The sequence below is a fragment of the Urocitellus parryii genome, assembly GCF_045843805.1.
Source record: "Urocitellus parryii isolate mUroPar1 chromosome 10 unlocalized genomic scaffold, mUroPar1.hap1 SUPER_10_unloc_3, whole genome shotgun sequence".
NCBI lineage: Eukaryota > Metazoa > Chordata > Mammalia > Rodentia > Sciuridae > Urocitellus > Urocitellus parryii.
Window position 1 is genome coordinate 282,509 of NW_027551756.1, and position 21,731 is coordinate 304,239.

At 36.1% G+C, this 21,731-nt stretch overlaps 1 protein-coding gene across 1 annotated transcript in view; it reads right to left on the minus strand.

Moving 5' to 3' along the window:
• The window catches only part of LOC144251243 (broad substrate specificity ATP-binding cassette transporter ABCG2-like), a 106,907-nt gene that overhangs the window by 47,254 nt on the left and 37,922 nt on the right, over positions 1-21,731 (minus strand). The window contains 1 exon segment of the mRNA XM_077794269.1: positions 8,164-8,381. Within this exon segment, the coding sequence (XP_077650395.1) occupies positions 8,164-8,381 (218 nt within the window).

Below are 21,731 nucleotides of genomic sequence, written 5' to 3' on the forward strand. Positions count from 1 at the left end.
ACTTTACTATAAATCTAAATTATTTGAAAATTAAAAGTTTACTGATTGTGGGAAGGAGATTTAACTATGTAGCTGTGCACACAAGAGCACAAACCTGAGCTGTAGTGATGTTCTGATGACAGCAACAGAGATGATTGCACACGTGTCATTTCAAAAACAACCCATGAAGAAAAGAGGAAGTAGTGGTTGGGAGAGGGGCACCTGGGCCTCCCAGTGCTGGTCATGTTTTACTTCTTAGCCTGAACTGGAGGTTGCACACATGTCTTTATTTTTTTGGTAATTCACTGAACTGCACTTTTGGTTAATTACCCTTCAGTAAAAGAAAGGATTTAAAATACTTCAGTGTTACTGGTAAATACTTTCCCATTCCTGGTAAAGGTGAGAATGATCACAGTATATGGAAATAAAAAAGGTGTACAAGTAGGGGGATCCTGTGTGGACCGAGATCCAACAGTCATTAGACTATAAATCTAAAGCTTTTAGAGCTAATGGACCTTGTACATGGCCAAATCCAGTCCTGGCAAGTTCTTCAAGGAGGCAGGTTTGCAGGTGCTGCTGTGGTGGGATGGACAGGGCCAGACACAGATATGCCACTGAGACATCTGGGGAGTAAAGTGACTTCAGAGGCGGAATGTGCCCAAAATGCACAAGAACTATATTCACAGATCCCTGGCCCTCTACTAAATCTCAAAGCCCACAGCCAACACTACCGAAACTTTATAATTCCAATAGAGAACTACAGTAAGTTCCACAATCTTAATAGACTTATCATAAACATGCTTTTCTATCATCATTATTTTTTTCTTTTTTTATTTATTTCTTACATACATGACAACAGTGGCGTGCATTACATTCATAATTATCCATTCACAGCACAATTTTTTGTAACTCTATATATAAAGTATGCTCACACCAAATTATGCCATTATACATGAGCTCTCTTTTTTGCATACAATTCTTATTATTCTTATTATAAAGGTGTATTAAGAATTATATAATTTTTTTACCCTGGATATATCTCTGTTTTTTCAGCCTATAATAGATTTCATTCTACCATTATAGCATTAATATATTAACATATGTTATTTATTAAGTAATAGCAAATCTATTAAAACTGAAGGGCTACTAATCAACATATTAATTTTGAAAATGAGAAAACTGATTCCAGAGATATTAGTAACTAGACAAGAATATCCAGAATTCAATTTTTTTTTCTGAACAATAAATTCAACTGGATTTCTTCCCCACAATTACTGTCTAATGACAATATACAATAGTTTTTGGCTTAGATTCTTTCCTGTGTAATTCCATTAGTTGTGTTTTTTTCTGAAAATATTTTCTATTGAAAATAATTTGACAGTATGTTTGGCAATCATGCACAAGAAAACAAAAATCTTCATTGGATACTTAAAATAAATTAAGGTCCTTCTTATTAATGTAAGAGTAACTCATAGTATATTAAAGGGGAGCTTAATGACTTCTTTTGAGAAATAATAATTTTAGGTAGACAATTATGAGAAAGCAAAAGCCACATGATTCTTCCATAAACTCCAAGGTGAGAGATTCATGCCCTGGTTTGTCAAGGGTTCTTCACCAGTACATCTGAAATTCAACACAAAAATATATGACTATATTGTAAGAATCATTCAAATTTTACTCAATGTAGTTGCTATTCCTAAAGAAGTCTATAGGCCACCTAAATCATCAGTAGTTGCCATTTCATGTATAATAGGTGACAGTTATTGAATATTTAACATTTGGCTAGATATACTAAGCATCTTGTACCTGACAGCTTAGTTAATTCCTAAAACAATCTAAAGAAATATAAATATTATACACATTTCAAAAAAGAAGTGATGCAGGCTTAACTTACTTGGCCAAGTTTACACAGTCATACTGTGAACCAATTTCCTAGGCTCCTCAGATTCACTTGTTTTCAAATCTATGATGCTGCTCTCCTCAAAGGAAATACTGATGGAGTAACTTCATTTACACCTGGTGAGGAAATCTCAGTTTACTTGATGTCACCTGTAGCTCCTGTCCATATGATCAAAGCTCCTTATAGTTCTGCTTACACACAAGACAGTCAATCCAAAAAAAGGCTAAGAATTCTAAAACCAGGATCAGAGGGGAGAAAGGGCTTCTGAACAAAATCATGTTCTATCAGCTCTTGCACCAAGCCTGTAATGAGCATTGCAGATAGTCAGTTATGGGAAGATACCAGAAGGCCCAGGATCAGGCTCGAACCTTAGGTAGCAGCTGGAGCACAGCAGGATAGAGTGAGTATCCCTGTTACAGGTCATAAAAGCACCTGAGTAGGGCTCATAAGTATCCAATAATCCACAGGTTCAAAGACTGTAAACCCTTGCAAATCCATTAAAACAGTCTATTGCAAATTCAAATGTTCTGAAAAAGAACTCATTTTTTCACATTAGACAATATTTTACTGTTAAGAAAACAAGAATCACACAGCATGATCACATACATTAGTGTACAACACTCACTTTACAAGTGAGAAAACATAGGCTCAGAAAAGCTTATTGACTGTGAGAGGATAATTACCAGCTCTAAGCCCAGGGATCTTTCCACATCATACTATGATAGTAAGCAAATCTAATGTGACACTGAATGCAAACTTAACATCACATAGTTGGAACAGCTACTGCTTTCTGTTGTATTGAGGTCTGGACACTAGTTTCATCCCCAAAATTCATTGTGCTGAATAGCCTAAAACACAAGGGGGAGCAGGACAAGATAAATACTTCCAAGGGATTATCACAAGGGGGCGAGGTAAATAGTGTCAAGGGATTATCACAATTATGTCCTCAGGTTTAATCTTTATTATTATTATTTCTAAAAATATTCTCTTTCCCTTTAATGTCTTTGCTACACCAAAGTAATTAAAATTATTTTTCCTGGAATTCAAGTGGCCTAGGGTTGTGATGTTGCTTTCCATTGGTTGAGAAAGGAGAACTCTAGATAGATTAGACTGTGGTTACTTTCTGCTCTCCAATTTTATAACTTAAACATTATAATTAAAATGATACAATGGAGCACAATAATATTGCTGATTTACAGTAACAATATTTTCTTGTTGTTTTTTCAAATCTAGTTGTAATTATGGGAGCTGGAAACAGTCATACTGTATTGACACAGGTTACTCTGGTGTAGAGTAGTTCACTAAAGCCAATATGGTTCTTTGTTTCACTTCTAACTTTCCTTTTGATATCAACTATAAATATAATTATATGGTTGTTTCTCTTCTAATTTTCATATTGGTATCAACTATAAATATAATTATATGGTCTTTGCTTCTCTTCTAATTTTCCTTTTGATATTAACTCTAAATTCTAATCCCCCATCCTCTCATTTATTTCCTTACTTAATTAAATCACAACATGCTTATCATCATTAGTTAGTCTTTCCATGTTACTATAATATTTCTCAACCACTTTCCTCTTCCTCAAACAATAGGTGACTGGGGAAAACCCCCCATGACTCCAGGAACATGTGCTAACTGACATTAACAGTAGAGTTTCATTCATTGCTCTTGAAAGGAGAGTCCCAAATGGGGGACATTCACAGATCATGGCTGGGGAAATGAGCCAGTCAGGTTTTATTTTGATTTTGTCACAGATTGGGAACCCACTTACTGTAACAAATGAAGACAGCCTACCATATACCCATCATGAAGGATACTGATGTACTCAAGCCATAAGAGCCAAGGCAGAATAGGAATGGAATTCAGTAACATAATACATAAACCCTACAAAAAGCAAAAATACATGAATCAAAATCCAAAAAGTGATTTTAAGATGATTTCTAGATAATGCCCTTTTCAAGAACCCTACAACTTTCTAAACATTTCTGCTAGGAACAATTCTCTTCAAATTCCTTCCAGTTACTCTAAACAATAATCTTCATTCTTTGAATATGTATACCTCTGAATATCTGATGTTGTTTGTGGTATGGAAGGAAGGACCACATACCTATATCTATATTATATTTTTTAATTATTTAGAAGATTCCAAATGATTAAGACCATGTCCTCAACATTCTCTATTACTGCACACAATGGAAGTTTAAGAAGTAGTAATCTGTTAGTATGCAAGGGGCATTGGTTGCAGAACCCCAGGCCATAGATACAAAATCTGAAGTTACTCAAGTCCCTTTTTTAAATGGTATAGTATTTACACAAATGTAACTCATGTACTTCCTTTTTGCTTTAAAATCATATCCTGTATATTTCAAATCATTTCTCTACTTCTTAACAATACTTACTACAATGTAAATGCTATATAAATAGTTTATATTGTATACTTTATGGCATAATGACTAAAAAAAGACATTAAGAATAAGTAAGAGTTCAAAATGCAGGCTTTAGATGACCTAAAGTCTAGAACTGATAAACAGAATAATATGATGAATTATAGGAGAAAATGTGGTTAATCCTCCCAATTCAAGCTACTAGAAATAAGTATCACAATGGAGATGCCAGGAAGGACTTCTCAGAACACAAGGGACAGCTAAATGGTACAGTCTTAAGTGATACCAAGTGCACTAGGATAACAAAACAATGACAATGTTATGTGTCTGCACACATTTAGTCTTGACCTAACCAAGTCAAGCCTAAAACATAACCATCTCTGAGTAAAATGTGGTTTCATGACTGTGGTTTTAAGAAAGAAACCCTTACATAAAAATCAGCCTAAGCATCCAATAAATCAAAGAAATCATCTGTATTTATTAAAAGATATTTTATTTATTAGATGAAATATAAACAAGGACATCACTTTCCCAATGCAATACATTGTAGTTGAGAAAGTCAGAAATGCAAGAATTAAACTATGACAAGAGCTTATGCTAATTATGTATCACTGAAAGACATTTATTATACCAGAGATGGCATGTGCATTGATTGCCTAAGCATTCCTGTTTAGTCCACGTCATGGGACAAAAATGAGGGAACTCGTTCTGCTCATCTGTTGATTCACCATGTATGTACAAACATTAGGGCCTTGTGAGATTAGAATTAAGTAACCATTATAAAGAAAAGATAAGCAGAAATATTTGATATAAGAGATTCTTAGGAACACAGAAAGGAAGTGACCTAGTACTACGGACTTTGGAATTTTACAGTATACTTAAAAAAACTGCTTTTCAAAATACACGGAAGACCCAGATGAGACGCTCCCTCTCCATGCCATACACTATAACACTTCTCAAGGAAACTCATGTTTACCTTGGAGAGCAATGAATCCAATTGTTAAATAGCTGGCAGTTCTATATAACACCAGCATGAAAAGTAGGCAGAAAAACTACTGTTCTTGTTACATGGGTTTTAAGGTTCAAAATTTTATTCAATATTATCAAGAAGTGTCTTTTAAAAATTCATTAGTAAAGAAATCTATACTAACTACATTAGAATAGTGGCAAAATAAGGTTGGATAAAGTTGAGAAGGTAAGCTGGAATATTCTCTAGACTGTATCAATCTATGTCCTCATGGAGTATCCAAATCCCATGTTTAGAATCCTCAAAGTATGTTTTAAATGACAGGAAAAGGTGCAGGAAGAACAAGGGGAAATTTCCCTCTCAGAGAAGCACAGTTCTTATTCACCAGTATTAACAGATAATAGGGCTCCATAATTTCTGCTATGGACAAATGTTCATGTGCTCCTATATCTAGTATCAGGAAACTAGTTGAATAGCATACCATCAAAACAGTAAGCATCGTGATGGAGAAAGCTCTTGACTCCAGGTTATATCCATAAAAAGAAAAGAATGGTTCAGCCCTGCTGCTAGGTAAATATGGAATCAGGATCATTTACCATGCAAATATTAATAATTCAGAGAAATTAATACCTGAATGAAAAAAGTTATCCATATCCAACTATCATAGGCCAGCAATTTCAATGTTCACCTGTATATAACTGCATAGAGTTATCATACAGATTTTTTTGGTACACTTAAATACCAAATCACTTTTCCATATAGCACCTGTGTTTCCCTATGTGGAATTATGATTAACTTCAGAACTGCTTAGATGGAGAGATACAGGCAACATAATTGGCCAAATATACTGCTTTTTCCTGTACTCAGACACATTGCTCATGGTTTGTTGTCACTGCATTAGTGAAGAAACAGGGATTAGGTTCCACAACCTCAGTGGATTAATACCTGGGGGAAGGAAAGGTATCTCCATAACCTAAGTCTCCCAGACAAACCACTATATGGCTCTGTGATAGAGAATGGAATAAGATAAGCATCACAAACTACTTTAAAAACTGTAATGAGCTAACACTATGGGTCATACAGTCTAATGATTTTGGAACAGCTGCATGAACAAGAGTCGGGGGTATATATTCCATGACCAATTCTTTATAATATACCTCTTATTTACAAAATGGAAACTTTACACTTTATAAGTGGTTCTTGTCCTATAGTGTGTTTTCATAAATAGATTTTTCTGGTGCATGTAAAAGAGAGAGAAACATAAAAATTCAGAAACAATGACCCTGTGGAGAAGGCTGAGAATAATGTAGCAATTATCTATGAAATCAATAAACCCCAAAGTCACCATCTTCCTCTCATTAATAAGGAGAGAGGGAAAGGATACAAGTGTACACTGATTCCTTATCTTTCTATATATCTCTATAGATGTTATTGATAATTCATACCAATCTAATTTTATCTGTATAGAGAAATATCTGTTGAGAGATAACAGAAAAAAATGTCAATAGATAGGAAATAAATATCACAGCTCCTCCAGCATAGTCTCAAAGTGTTTTATAAATTCTTTCCATGTTTGAATATGATACATGGCATCTCATTAAAACATAGTTTTATAATATTGAAAGTTCTGTTTATCAGGGCACAGGGCACATGTGTGCAGCCCCAGTTATTGGTGGGATAAGGCAAGATGATTTAAAACCAGCCTGAGAAGCTTAGAAAGACCCTTCTGAAGATAAAATCTAAAAAATAAAACTGCTGGGGTTATAGCACAAGGGTAGAGCTTTTTTATTTTCCTTCTATCATCCATTATACCCAGCACAGCATCAAAAACGAAAACAAAAATCTTCACTTGGAAAAGTCTTGCCAATAAAGCTCAGATGAATGGCTATTTTAAAGAGTGCATAATGGATACACACTTTCCTAGATGAGAGAAAGCTCAAATGCTGGGTATGAAGAAAAACTAAGTATGATAGAATTATTTGAAGGTAGAAAAAATTCTTGAATTTTTATGGTCAACCTTTGTTTTATGTTTTTCTTATTCAATGAACAGAAAAGCAAAAATCAAAGGAGAATAAAAATGGTTTGAAATGTTGTCACTATTTTCAATGATGGTAGGTTATCAAACACAAATCAAATATATAATGAGAGAACTCTTCACAAACCAGAGACTGTTTGAAACCAACAGACAAGAGAAAATTTGGAAACACTTCAGCCAGAAAAATGATTACCTTTTCATGAATACCTAAACCAGAAATGTAAGTAACCAAGAAAACCAATCCTTGCTGTCTTTTAAAGTAAAAAAAAAAATAAAAAATAAAAAATAAAAAATTTAAAAAATTAAAGAACTTCAATACTTACTGCATTTTATAAGGCTAACAAAGCATAAAACAATGGCCTTCTCCTTTGCTGAGATGCACACCACTGAGTCATAGGCTCAATGTAAAGTCTTGAGTAGAGGAAACAGTATATTGAGTCTGGAGTCTACTAGATGCAAAAGATAAGCAAGTGGGATTAGGAGCATAGCTCAGTGGCAGAATAATGGCCCAGTGTGCATAAAGCCCTGGATTTGATCTGTAATACACATTGGAAAAAAAAGAATGAGAGAAAGAGAGAGGAGGAGGGTGAGTTAAACAATAAGGACACAGTACATATACATTCCCCATTCCCACAGTATACTTGTATATCTATTCAACATGCATGTGGTCAAATCACATTATTTCTACACAACTTCTTGTCAGCAATTCATGAATCAGTTTTACTGATGGAATAATTTTTGTCCTAGTTTAGTCAAAAAGAATGAAAGTAGGTGTCAATACATCAGCACAAAGACTGAAACACAAATGCTCACAGAAACTTACTGGTAATAGGCAAAGTCTGTGAATCCTGTGATAGGTCATTAAAGTGGTCTTTTAAAAAGTTCATATACATACTTGATATTTGATAGTAATTTTTTCTCAACTGTTTTCTGCCCAATTAGAAAGCCACTCTTCACTTTTTCCCGATATCAGAGGTTATGGAAACTTAACACAGCCCCTTCATGAAATGTCTTCAGGTCACTGGAGATCATCTCAGGGAGGTCAGTGGTATTTCTTTGTAAAAATGGGATAAAGTCCTGGTCATTATTGGAAAATATCTTGACATATTCTACCTTTATGTATTGGGGGAAACAGTAGTAAGTTGATAGTCCTTATAAATGTGATTGTAAACACTTAAAAATGCATTTAAATCAAGTCTGTTTAAAACTGTGCTGCAGTAGATTCTTTTCTAATGATCAGCTCACATCACTGTGATGAGAACACTTAGATCTTATAATTAGAGGAGAGACAACTTTGAATTCTTGTGCTCAAATTAGATGCCAAATAATTTCCTAATAATTAAAGAGTATACAAAATACTTGAATCTCATAAAGGAGGAAAAAGGCAGGGGAGCCTTAGACTTGCCTGGTGTAGTACTTGAAGTATAGTATGACACAACTTAAGTTTAGGGGTGGACTACAGGATCATCACAATCATGTGCCACCTTTTTTACTTTTCTCTTTTTTTTAGAGAGTATAACATTGTTGTTACAAATACAAGCTTAGTCAAGCAGTCAAGCACATAAAAATTTCTCTAAACTTATAATTTTAGACTTTATATTTCTGGTTGTTATGCACTTTTAGTCAGTTGAGAAAGTAAACTCCAACATAATTTTTCACAATGGCAAATCATTTCCTTAATGGCCATTTAAATTCAGCAAAATTTTAAATTACCTATGAAAATTATTAAGTAAATCAAGCCAATAGTTAAGAAGCTCCATCCTTTAAAGCAAAAACTGAATATTACATTCACAAAGTAGATTTAAAACATTTCACTAAATAATTTGCAAAAGGCCAATTAAAATATTTAATTGGAGTAAGACATTAATATGAACTGATCTTGTGCAAGAGGTTTGAAATGTTACCTGCAACAAACCTAGCTTTGTTTTTGAAAAGCCAATGTCATCCATGAAGAAATTTCTCTCTGCCCTTTTTTTCAAAAATAACAAAATGCTAAAAAATAAATGAGTAGGAAAGTGAGGTAGTACACTCAGTCCTCAAGACTATGGGGTCAGCAAACATCAGGAAACACAGACTGAGAAAAGCAAAATTATAAAGCTAACTATCAGTGATGCACAGGCATACATATTAATATTGTACTTTCCTCTAACACAGTGCTAAGGCTTATAGAGGATAAAGGCATGTGGAAACTAGTTACTAGAATAAACCATGATAACCTTTACTTTACTAGCACGTTAAAATTATATCACAGAACAGAAACCTAATATGATAATGAGACAGGTATCCCATGAAGACTACTTCTTCTATGATGAAAAGAGGCCAAGTGGACTCTACATGTGATGACATCAATGAGTGTCTGGGTGCCATGAACAGGAGGTGAGCACAAAGGAGCTTAGAATGACCCTTACCCTTGAGCAATGGAGATATGCCACCAGCTCCTGCTTGCAGCGCAGGAGGAGTGGACCCAACCTCTGCTCCACAGGGAAATTACAGCTCTGGGAGTGGGTGTCACCCAATGAGATTGGACTACACCTCCATGAAACCCCATCCCTTGCCTTATTTAGATGGAACTTTATGGAGGGCCTTCCCCTTAATAAATAGGGCTTCAGGGGTGCTCTCTTTTTTGTCTGTCTCTCTTGCTTCTTTTGTGGGAGCTGGGGCCAAGGAGCCATCACTGAACCCCAAGAAAAAGGTATTTTCTCTGTCTCTGTGTGATTATTTTGTGCCAACACAATTCACTAGAGTGACTCTGACTGATTTGGTCAAAGAATGGAGAAGGGAAATATTTACTCACAAATCAGTTTCTCAACTCCCAGGGAGTTGAGAGGTTACAAATGTAGGTTACAAATAAAGAGGAAGGAAGACAGTTTATTAAAAAGGAGTAATATCCATGTCTTTATTTTTATGGGAATAGGTAGAGATCTTCAACAAACTCAAGTGCTCCCCATTTTTTACTCCTTTTATGAAAACCTCAGGGAAAGGCATTGTTAGAGATCAAGGCCATCTGTGGAGTCAAAGCCACCTTAGATGCCCTTGGTCACTGTTTTTTTTGTGTGTGTGTGTGTGTGTGTGTGTGTGTGTGTGTGTGATCATTCTCTCGGAAGATTTCAGATGAGGTTCTCAGAATAGCTCAGGCATGAGTTTAATAGAAGCAACAGGAAAAAGGAAGACTCTCAAAGGAGACAATGGATTCTCTCAAAGAAGAGAGAGAGGGTGCAGCCCTCCTGACCTCTAAGTTTATTTGGGATCCCAGGGAAGTTTTCAGAGAGTCATACAAGGTCCACCTCTTGACTTTTCACTGATAGAAGGATTGCATTAGACTTTCAAGTCACCACTGCACAGGGTCTTTCCCCATGAGGAGAGATTTCAATATTATAATGACACATTAAAAATTCAAAGCAACTCTGGATCACCTTGGCCCATGCTGATCACTTCTAAATAGAACTTGTTCTATAGATTTTATTGGTAGTATACTTTGCTTTTAATTACTCTGTCTCATTGGTTTTTGGAATCTGGCCTAAATGGAGGTCACAAAAGTCCTCCTTCAGAGAACTTGTGTTCTTCTTACCAACAGGAAGGAGTCTTTGGCCCTACATTTCTCCTGCAGATAACAGGTTGTTTGCTGAGGAATCTTATTAGATTTAAGCCAGATGGAGTTTCAGGTAAATTGCTTTTAAAAACAAAGCATGTGTGGGTCAGCACAGTTTATAGAATTGCCCCCTAAACCCTATGTTTCCACCAATTACATCTATTATCTATCACCATCGCCCTTTCTCTTCTCCTTTTCCAAGACTGGCCTCACCAAGCTGGCACAATGACCAGATGACCAACAGCAGAGAGGAGTTGTTACACAATTTTAGAATCTGGAGATCCAAGGGGAAAACAAAAGGAACAGGCTAAGGTCAATCTGAGTGCTTGAGTTAGAATTTGCCAGTAGCTTTACAGCATAGGACCTAAAACCCAGTCCTTCTGAAACAGAGAACTCCTGAATTTCACATGAGAACAAAAACTTTCACAGGCTGAAGATAGATGTCAAGGAAACTAAGACTGACAGATTCTCTGGCTAATTACAGCCTAGGTATATGGACATATGTATATTGCTTACCTCTCTTTTCTATAAATTGTATCCCTTTTGTGGTACCAGCAGAAAAGCAAGCAATCTAGCTCCTTCTCCCCAGTTTTGTGAGTTTTTCAACTCCAGGGGAGGTGAGAAGTACAAATATAGTATACAAATATTGAGGAAGTGAAGTAGGATAATAAGGCAATATCACAACAGACACTACAGAAATACAGAAGATAATTAGAAATTATTTTGAAACCTATATTCCAATAAAATAGAAGATAGTGAAAATATCAATAAATTTCTTAAGTCACATGATTTGCCCAGATTCAGTCAGGAAGATACACACAATTTAAACAGACCAATAACAAAGGAGGAAATAGAAGAAGCCATCAAAAGACTAGGACCGGATGGGTATACAGCGGAGTTTTACAAAACCTTTAAAGAAGAATTAATACCAATACGTTTCAAGTTATTTCAGGAAGTAGAAAAAAAGGGAGCTCTTCCAAATTCATTCTATGAGGCCAACATCACCCTGATCCCGAAACCAGACAAAGACACTTCAAAGAAAGAAAACTATAGACCAATATCTCTAATGAACCTAGATGCAAAAATCCTCAATAAAATTTTGTCAAATCGGATACAAAAGCATATCAAAAAAATTGTGCACCATGATCAAGTAGGATTCATTCCTGGGATGCAAGAATGGTTCAATATATGGAAATCAATAAATGTTATTCACCACATCAATAGACTTAAAGATAAGAACCACATGATCATCTAGATAGATGCAGAAAAAGCATTTAACAAAGTACAGCATCCCTTTATGTTCAAAACACTAGAAAAACTAGGGATAACAGGATCTTACCTCAACATTGTAAAAGGTATCTATGCTAAGCCTCAGGCTAGCATCATTCTAAATGGAGAAAAACTGAAGGTATTCCCTCTAAAATCTGGAACAAGACAGGGATGCCCTCTCTCACCACTTCTATTCAATTTATTTCTTAAAATACTGGCCAGAGCAATTAGACAGACAAAAAAATTAAAGGCATAAAAATAGGAAAAGAAGAACTTAAATTATCACTATTTGCAGATGATATGACTCTATACCTAACAGATCTAAAAGGGTCTACAAAGAAACTACTAGAGCTAAAAAATGAATTCAGCAAAGTAGCAGGATATAAAATCAACACACATAAATTAAAGGCATTCCTGTATATCAGTGACAAATCTTCTGAAATGGAAATGAGGACAACCAGCCCATTCACAATATCCTCAAAAAAAAATAATAATTGGGAATCAACCTAACAAAAGAGGTGAAAGATTTATACAATGAAAACTACAGAACCCTAAAGAGAGAAATACAAGAAGATCTTAGAAGATGGCAAAATATACCCTGTTCATGGATAGGCAGAACTAACATCATCAAAATGGCGATATTACCAAAAGTTCTCTATAGGTTTAATGCAATGCCAATAAAGATCCCAATGGCATTTCTTGTAGAAATAGATAAAGCAATCATGAAATTCATATGGAAAAATAAAAGACCCAGAATAGCAAAAGCAATTCTAAGCAGGAAGTGTGAATCAGGCGGTATAGTGATACCAGACTTCAAACTATACTTCAGAGCAATAGTAACAAAAACAGCATGGTACTGGTACCAAAACAGGCAGGTGGACCAATGGTACAGAATAGAGGACATAGAGACCAATCCACAATATTACAACTATCTTATATTTGATAAAGGGGATAAAAGCATGCAATGGAGGAATGATAGCATCTTCAACAAATGGTGCTGGGAAAACTGGAAATCCATATACAACAAAATGAAACTGAATCCCCTTCTCTCGCCATGCACAAAAGTTAACTCAAAATGGATCAAAGAGCTTGATATCAAATCAGAGACCCTGCGTCTGATAGAAGAAAAAGTTGGCTCCGATTTACATATTGTGAGGCTGGGCTCCAAATTCCTTAATAGGACACCCATAGCATAAGAGTTAATAACAAGAATCAACAAATGGGACTTACTTAAACTAAAAAGTTTTTTTTCTCAGCAAGAGAAACAATAAGAGAGGTAAATAGGGAGCCTACATCCTGGGAACAAATTTTTACTCCTCACACCTCAGAGAGAGCCCTAATATCCAGAGTATATTAAGAACTCAAAAAATTAGACAATAAGATAACAAATAACCCAATCAACAAATGAGCCAAGGACCTCAACAGACACTTCTCAGAGGAGGACATACAATCAATCAACAAGTACATGAAAAAATGCTCACCATCTCTAGCAGTCAGAGAAATGCAAATCAAAATCACCCTAAGATACCATCTCACTCCAATAAGATTGGCAGCCTTTATGAAGTCAAACAACAAGTGCTGGCAAGGATGTGGGGAAAAGGGTAAACTTGTTCATTGCTGGTGGGACTGCAAATTGGTGTGGCCAATGTGGAAATCAGTATGGAGATTCCTTGGAAAGCTGGGAATGGAACCACCATTTGACCCAGCTATTCCCCTTCTTGAACTATTCCCTAAAGACCTTAAAAGAACATACTATAGGGATACTGCTACATCGGTGTTCCCAGCAGCACAATTCACAATAGCTAGACTGTGGAACCAACCCCGATGCCCCTCAATAGATGAATGGATAAAAAAAATGTGGCATTTATACACAATGGAGTACTATGCAGCACTAAAAAATGACAAAATCATGGCATTTGCAGGGAAATGGATGGCACTAGAGCAGATTATGCTAACTGAAGCTAGCCAATCCCTAAAAAATAATTGCCAAATGTCATTTTTGATATAAGAAGAGCAACTAAGAACAGAGCAGGGAGGAAGAGCATGAGAAGAAGATTAACATTAAACAGGGATGAGAGGTGGGAGGGAAAGGGAGAGAGAAGGGAAATTGCATGGAAATGGAAGGAGACCCTCATCGTTATACAAAATTACATATGAGATGAGGTGAAGGGAAAGCGGGGAAAAAACAAGGGATAGAAATGAATTACAGTAGATGGGGTAGAGAGAGAAAATGGGAAGGGAGGGGTGGGAGGGGGATAGGAGAGGATAGGAAAGACAACAGAATACAACAGACAATAGTATGGCAGTATGTAAAAATGTGGATGTGTAACCGATGTGATTTTGCAATCTGTATACGGGGAAAAATGGGAGTTCATAACCCACTTGAGGCAAATGTATGAAATATGATATGTCAAGAGCTATGTAATGTTTTGAACAACTAATAAAAAAAAGAAATAGGATAATAAAAAGGAGGACTATCCATGTCTCTCTCTCTCTCTCTCTCTCTCTCTCTCTCTCTCTCTCTCTCTCTGTCTTTCTTTTTATGGGAATAGGCAGTGATCTTCAACAAACTCAAGCAACCCTCATTTTTTGTTACTTTCATAAAAATCCCAGGGAAGTCATTTTTAGAGACTACAATCAGGAGATCCAAGGGGAAAACAAGAGATTCAGGCTAGGGTACATAAAATTCATTTTTTCATCATCACCTTTTATGTGGGTAAGCAGCCTAATCTGTTCAGTAGGGATCCAGATAAAACCCCAGTATTGACTGATTGGTAACATTTCTGCACATGTCTCCACATTAAGGTCAACATTCCTGTTTCCTTCCAGTTTATAATTCAATCCTCATCATAACAACCACTTATTGTGAACAGAAACTCAGGAGAGAACACCAGCACTATTTCTCAAAATTCTGAGGAGACCTGTGGTAACAAATGTATTTTAGCTGAGGGCAGTGATGCACAACTATGAGCCCAGGTGCTTAGGAATGTGAGGCAGGAAGCCAGCCTCAGGGATTTAACAAGACCAATACTCAACATAAAATTTGGCCAAAAAAAGTTTCAGTTGATAAAATAGCTAACATTATTTATTTCTCAAAATATATGAAACCAGTCTCTTCAATTTAGCAAGATCCAGACTCAAAATTGAAAATAATAATTTGGAAAAAAAGAGTGTAGGTAGAACTCAGTGGTAGAGTTGTTTCCTAACATGAATGACATCCTGGATTGAATCCCTAGCACCAGAAAATATTGAAATAATGAAGGAATTCCCATTATAACCCAGTAAACAAAACTACAAAAGTGTGCATGCACATGTTTTCTGTGTCTGTGTGTATCTATGTGTACATGTGCATAAACTCCGGAAAACCACAGATTGGTCTAAATTATTATATAAGACCCTATGAGCAGTGGCATTGTCTCCAATCAAATGATGTCTCAGTATGCATGCTGGTCTATAGAATTGCTAGCATCACTAACATCAATGTATTATGCCTAAAATAAACATGAATTTAACCTTAAAAGACTGAATGTAAATTGCTAATTACAATCAGGTCGTCTCTAGGATATGAAATTTGAGGTAATACCAGTCTTTGTAGAAATATACTGATTATGTTACAAATCTATTACACACAAATGTCACATGACACAGTCTGAAAAAAAGAGATTTTAGTGGAACAATGTGAACAGTGAATCAGATGAGATTAATAATTGATTGTATTCCATATAATAAAATAACCTTCCATGAATCAATACTAATATAACAGTTGAATAAATGAAGAAAAAGGGGAACATTTTTCTTCCTGGAAAATTTAAAAGTGCATAAGAAATTAACCATTTTTTAAACACCCATCCTTAGATTGACATAACACCAATTACAACATGTTCCAAAAGTGGATGCCAAAATTCATCAATACAAATTTAAGAACAAACAGGATATTTGCATAACCCAAGTTTGTCTCCCAAGATATGTCTTAATTACAAAGGGAAAATGATAACTCTACATTGACATCCTGGCAAATATCACCTCCACCAAGGCTGATATCATTAGGAATGAGATGCACCAACATCACACACCCCTGATGCACTGAAAAGGCCCTTTACTGCTGTGGTATTTTTGTCAGAAGGCAGGACCTCAATGTAATCAGGAGAAAACATCAAACAAATAAAATGAGATGCATTCTACAAATAAACTGCTTGGTATCTTCAATGGTGTCAAGATCATGAGAAAAAAAGGTCAATAAAAATATTACAGGAAGGAGGAAACTAGATATACAGCAGTGAATTGCAATGTGAGAACCTAGATTGGACCTGAACAGAAAAAATGTAGTGAAAAACTATAAATCTTGGAATAAAGTAGATAACTAATAGTATTTCAAATAATTTAATTAGTAATATTAATCTAATTAATAATAGTATAGTAGTCTCTAATGTGTTTTATTAGTTTTGATGGTTGTACTCTAGTTATGCAAGATATTATGTAGACTCTTAACTTTTTTTTTAACTTTTCATTAAGTCAACAATTGTTTTGAAACTAAATAAACTTAGTATCTTAGCAAAGCTCTGAGCAACTTAGTGGGACCCTGTTTCAAAATAAAAAAATAAAAGGGCTGGGGATGTGACTCAGTGGTTAAGCACCCTTGGGTTCAGTCTCTGACACTACTCTCCAAATACAATTAAATTAAATATTAAACTAGCAACATTTTTTAAATGTTTATAATAGAAATGTAGTGTTGGACTTAACCAACCATCATTGTTCCTGATGTTTTCCTTATCAAAATCCATACATCCCAGTCATAACTTGTTCTATAAAGCATTGTTTTGTGAAGGGTGGCATACCAGAAACCTCTGTTCCTAGCCAATCTGTCATATTTATGATTAACTGATATTTGAATGACATGAGCCATAAGATCCTTCTAGAAATCAGGTTTGTGGAGATGTCTCTGGCACACTGAGGGAGGAGTTGGAGCAGGAAGCTTATACTTTTGTAAACTATTCAGAAGTGTTTGTACCTCTTCCTTTTTAGTTGGAAAGAGTGGAAGAATTGCTTTTTGCGAGGCACTTGAATTATCTCTTTGTATGAATCATCTATTGCTGTGAGGCATACATGATTCCTAGAGATAGTTATTGAGGAGACTACACTTCCACAAGTGGCATTCTGTGAGGCAAATGAAGCACATATTCTTAAGGGAAGGCAGATTTATATCTATGTATAAAATCAAGACACAACAACTGATTTGTAAGCTCAGGGAAATTACTTAGTAGCAAAACTAAAACTATTCAGGACCAACTGCAATTGGTCCACAGTCCCAAGGTGATGGCTTATCTCTGGGTATTAATTGACACTGCACATGTCAGATGCATTTTATTCCTAGCTTTGATTTGAGGATGGAAATGGGTAAGTGCTTTGGCATGAGTAAAATATTACCATTAGGCCTAGGTATGACTGACATGATATCACTATATTTTCAACTAAAGTTTAGTTTCTGAAGTACACTTATGTTTTTGTTGTTTTTGTTTGGTGTTTGGTCTTTTTGTGATGCTGGGGATTGAACCCAGGGTACTGTGCAAGGAAGGCAAGCACTCTACCACCTGAGTTATATCACCAGCCCCATACTTATGTTTTACTTGAGTAACTGTCATAGGGAGTATATTAGACAGATACCACACATAATCGTTTCACTGCTGCTAAACTTTCACAGCACAGAACATATCTGTGACTGCATATTGAGGGAGGTTCCCACACACACTAAGCAAATCTCCAATGGACCCAGATAGATATCCAGTAACTTAAGTGAAAGCATTAGATATCACAAGTTAAGGGCTCTGTCTCACAAGGCTGGCCCCCAGTTCAGATAAAACTCCCAATAGTAGGTTGACATCTGTATTTCTGATTGACTAGATGTACATCATGGTTCCTATGATCTCCTGCTCAGGTTGGACAAATTTGCTAGAATGGCTCACAAAGCTGGTATGATGAAGGATACTAAAAAGGATACCAGTGGATAGCCAGAAGGCAAAATGCTCAGGGTGAAGTTAGGAAGGGTCCACAGTAAGAAAGTTTCTGTCCCTGAAGAATTGGGAGATGCCCCTTCCCTGCACATAGATGGAAACACTAAGCAAGAAGCTCATCAAATCTTACTGTTCAAGAGGTTTTAATGAGCTTAACCTCCAGCCCTCAGGTTCCCTTCCCAGAGGTGCATAGATGTGGCTAAAAGTTCCAATCCTATAACACTTTCTTCAGACTAGCTCAACATAAAGCTATCAAGGATTACCACCCTCAACCACCTCACTAGCATAAATTCAGGTGTAAATAACTGGCCTCTTTGATGTTGGGGGTATAGCTAAATGATAGGCCTTGTATGCAGAGACACTGGGACTGGCCTCATTAGAAATTATAAAAGACACTCCTATGAATCAGGAGACTCCCAGGGCTTCAGGAACTCTGGGAAAGGGATAAGAATGAAGACCATGCACATTTTTTTTAAATCCTTTATTTTATGAAACAGAATAAAAGGAACATAAAGATTACAAGTTCAAGTCAGGTTGGCATAACCAAGAGTTGGTTTCCTTAGACATTCCTAACACAATAAGCATGCAGGAAAATAATGGACAAGTCTTACTTCCTAGATTTTTACAATTGTATGACTCTTCATCTATTAAGCACAATTGGATATTATAAAAAAGTTATTAGTTATTAAAAACAAGAGACAATTCTACAAATATATTATCTTCAGGATAAAAAAGGCATCAACCCAGTTAATTTCTACAAGTGTTATCAATTAATCTGCACTGTCTATAATGGCAGCCTGTGAGCCACAAATGGCTATTAAGCACTGGAAATATAGAGTCTTAAATTGAGATATGCTGTGCATATGACATACACACCAGATTTTGAAGAATTACTATGAAAAAAAGTAATATAAATTATCTGAATAATTTTTTACTGAAAAGTGAACTTATATTATCTTTAAAATACTATTTTATATATTTTAGTGTGCAGATAGACACTCACTTTACAGTTTCCCAACAATATTGCTGTATTGTCTCCTTTGACCTTTACAGCCATGAGGTTAGCTGAACAAGAGAGGCGATGAGCTAGTTATTGACATGCCAGCACCAGATCCTAGGGCCTTAGACTCTTACCAGATCATGACTCCACAGGCTGAACACTTAACAACAACTGGAACAGAGAAGCATTATCCTAGTGAAGGGTCAGGTAAGAAAAATAAATATTCTCAGCCCACTTCACACCATACTACTTTCCTGAGATTTTTAATTAGCCCGTAACTTACTTCTGGGCTCCTTAAATAAAATATGGATGATTCCTGACAAACTCATAGGGTCCCTGGTCCCAGAAGGAAGTTGTCATTCAAGATGAAGTGATTTATCAGAGGTAGAATATCAAGGAGTGGTACAGTTTACAGCCAATTAGATAGGTCAGGATCACCCTGCTCCCTATTCAACTCATACACAATTTCCTCTTCCCTGCTGGCCTTAATTATGAGCTGTTCTGTGAACAAGTAGGAGAGATATAAACTCACTATGAGGTTGGGAGAGGGAAGAAGAGAAGGAAGGAAGAATATAAAGGAAGGTAATAGGAAGACAGGGAGGAATAAAAGAAGGAAAGAGAGATGGACAAACATGGTGAACATCAATAAAACAGCAGACTATTGTGACCTGTGAACTCTCACCTTCCTTATGTATAAATACTGGACCAAAACACCTACTTGGAAAACAGTACCCAAGGAGTGTGTGTGTGTGTGTGTGTGTGTGTGTGTGTGTGTGTGTGTGAGTATATGCATACACACATGTGTGTGTGGGAATGCAGATGCACATATGTACACATGCAAGCTAGGAACAGAACCAGAGCCTTGTATACACAGAGCATGTACTCTACCACTGAGCTATACCCTGAACCCCTACTTTGTCCCAGCTTCCAGTGACTCTTGGAATTCTCAAATTCCTCCAATACATACATGATGACTAAAATTCTTACCTGGAAGCTTAAAGTGAGCATGAGAATGGTTATAAGATCCACTTGTGCATAGTAAACATTCAATTGCACATTAATGGCCACTTCCTTCTATTATTCTAAGGATATAAAGAATTGTTTTGAAATGTTTTCCATGTTTTTATTGGTGTATTATTATAGTAAATAATGATGGCATTTGTTGTTATATATCCATACATGCACACATTATTTGGCCAGTATAGGATCTAAAGATCATAAGCCATCTAAAACTAATGGAAAAGGTGAAATAAAGTATAATGTTTTCTTTTTCCTTCTCAGTATTCTGCTGTCCCTTGTTACTTTTCTATCCCTTCTCTCCACCATAAAGTACAATCAAGGTGGGCCTGATTGAGGCAGTGCTGATGGTCATGGGAAGCTGAAGGAATTGACCTCTAGATGAAGGTGTGATAAGGTTGGGTACCTCTCAGACTGTCTTTCTTGTATTTCCTCTTTTTTCCCCCCTGAGGATTGAACTCACACATGCTAGGCTCTCCAGCCATTTGTTTCAATTTTGAGACAGGGTCTTAGTAAGTTGCCCAGGCTGGCCTTGAACTTCAGATCCCACTGTGTCAATCTCTTGACTAGTGAGGATTATCAGCATGCACCACCAGGCCTGGATAGTTCTTTCTCTTTCTTTGTAAGTCATTCATTTCCAATGGATTCAGAGGGAGATTCAAAGGCTTATTAACTTTCTAGACACTTCTGGAATTAACTTTTGAGGACATCTTGTATGTGAGTGTGTCACCTGGAATATAGAGGAGATTGAGTAATGGCAATGGGAGCATCCTAAGTGCTATCCTATAATGCATAACACAGTGAATGATCTATGTGAGCTTCTTAAGATGGTTTTTGCAGTTGTAAATGTTCTTGTCCTAAGTGTTGTTACCAGAATTCTAGACCTGATAACTGATTCTGAATCCCAATCAATCAGGTCTGGGCACTTGCCTCAAAAACCAAACATAAAAAGTAATAGTGAAAAGCAGGTATTATGTAGGAATTCAGGGACACCAGATGGTAGAGGCAGGGTACAAGAAAAATACCACTGGAAGACAAGAGAGGAGATGAAACATCCTTTCCCTATTTATGATAAGTCCCATCATGTTGACAACTCCCACCACTGAAGTCTTATGGCCCATGGTAAATTCTGTCACAGGTCTGATGATCTATAATGAAAAAGGGTAAGGAGAACAGTATTCTAATTAGATTTTCTAAAGTAACCAATGGGGGAAATTGAACACTATTCTAATCAGGTATTATAAAGTAACCAATGGAAGCAAATGGGGTAAGGTTGTCAATCATGTATATTTAGAGAAAAGAATGTCTTACAGCTCAGTATATAAAACACTAATTTCCAGCCACTAGGCTCTTGAGCCTCTCTCTTTTGCTTGGCCCACTCTGTTCTACCTTAAGTAGTGCTACTTCCACCTTCACTTTTAACTATTCTGTGCTTTGCCTGCTACTCTGGTGTGCCTTACTCAGTTCTTTGTTTAGGACGTGAAGAACCTTGACCTCAATTGGACTATACTGGTTAAAGTTATGCCTTAATCAGTGTAGCTATAACAGGAAACAAAGGGGACCAGTGTTTCCAGCATTGT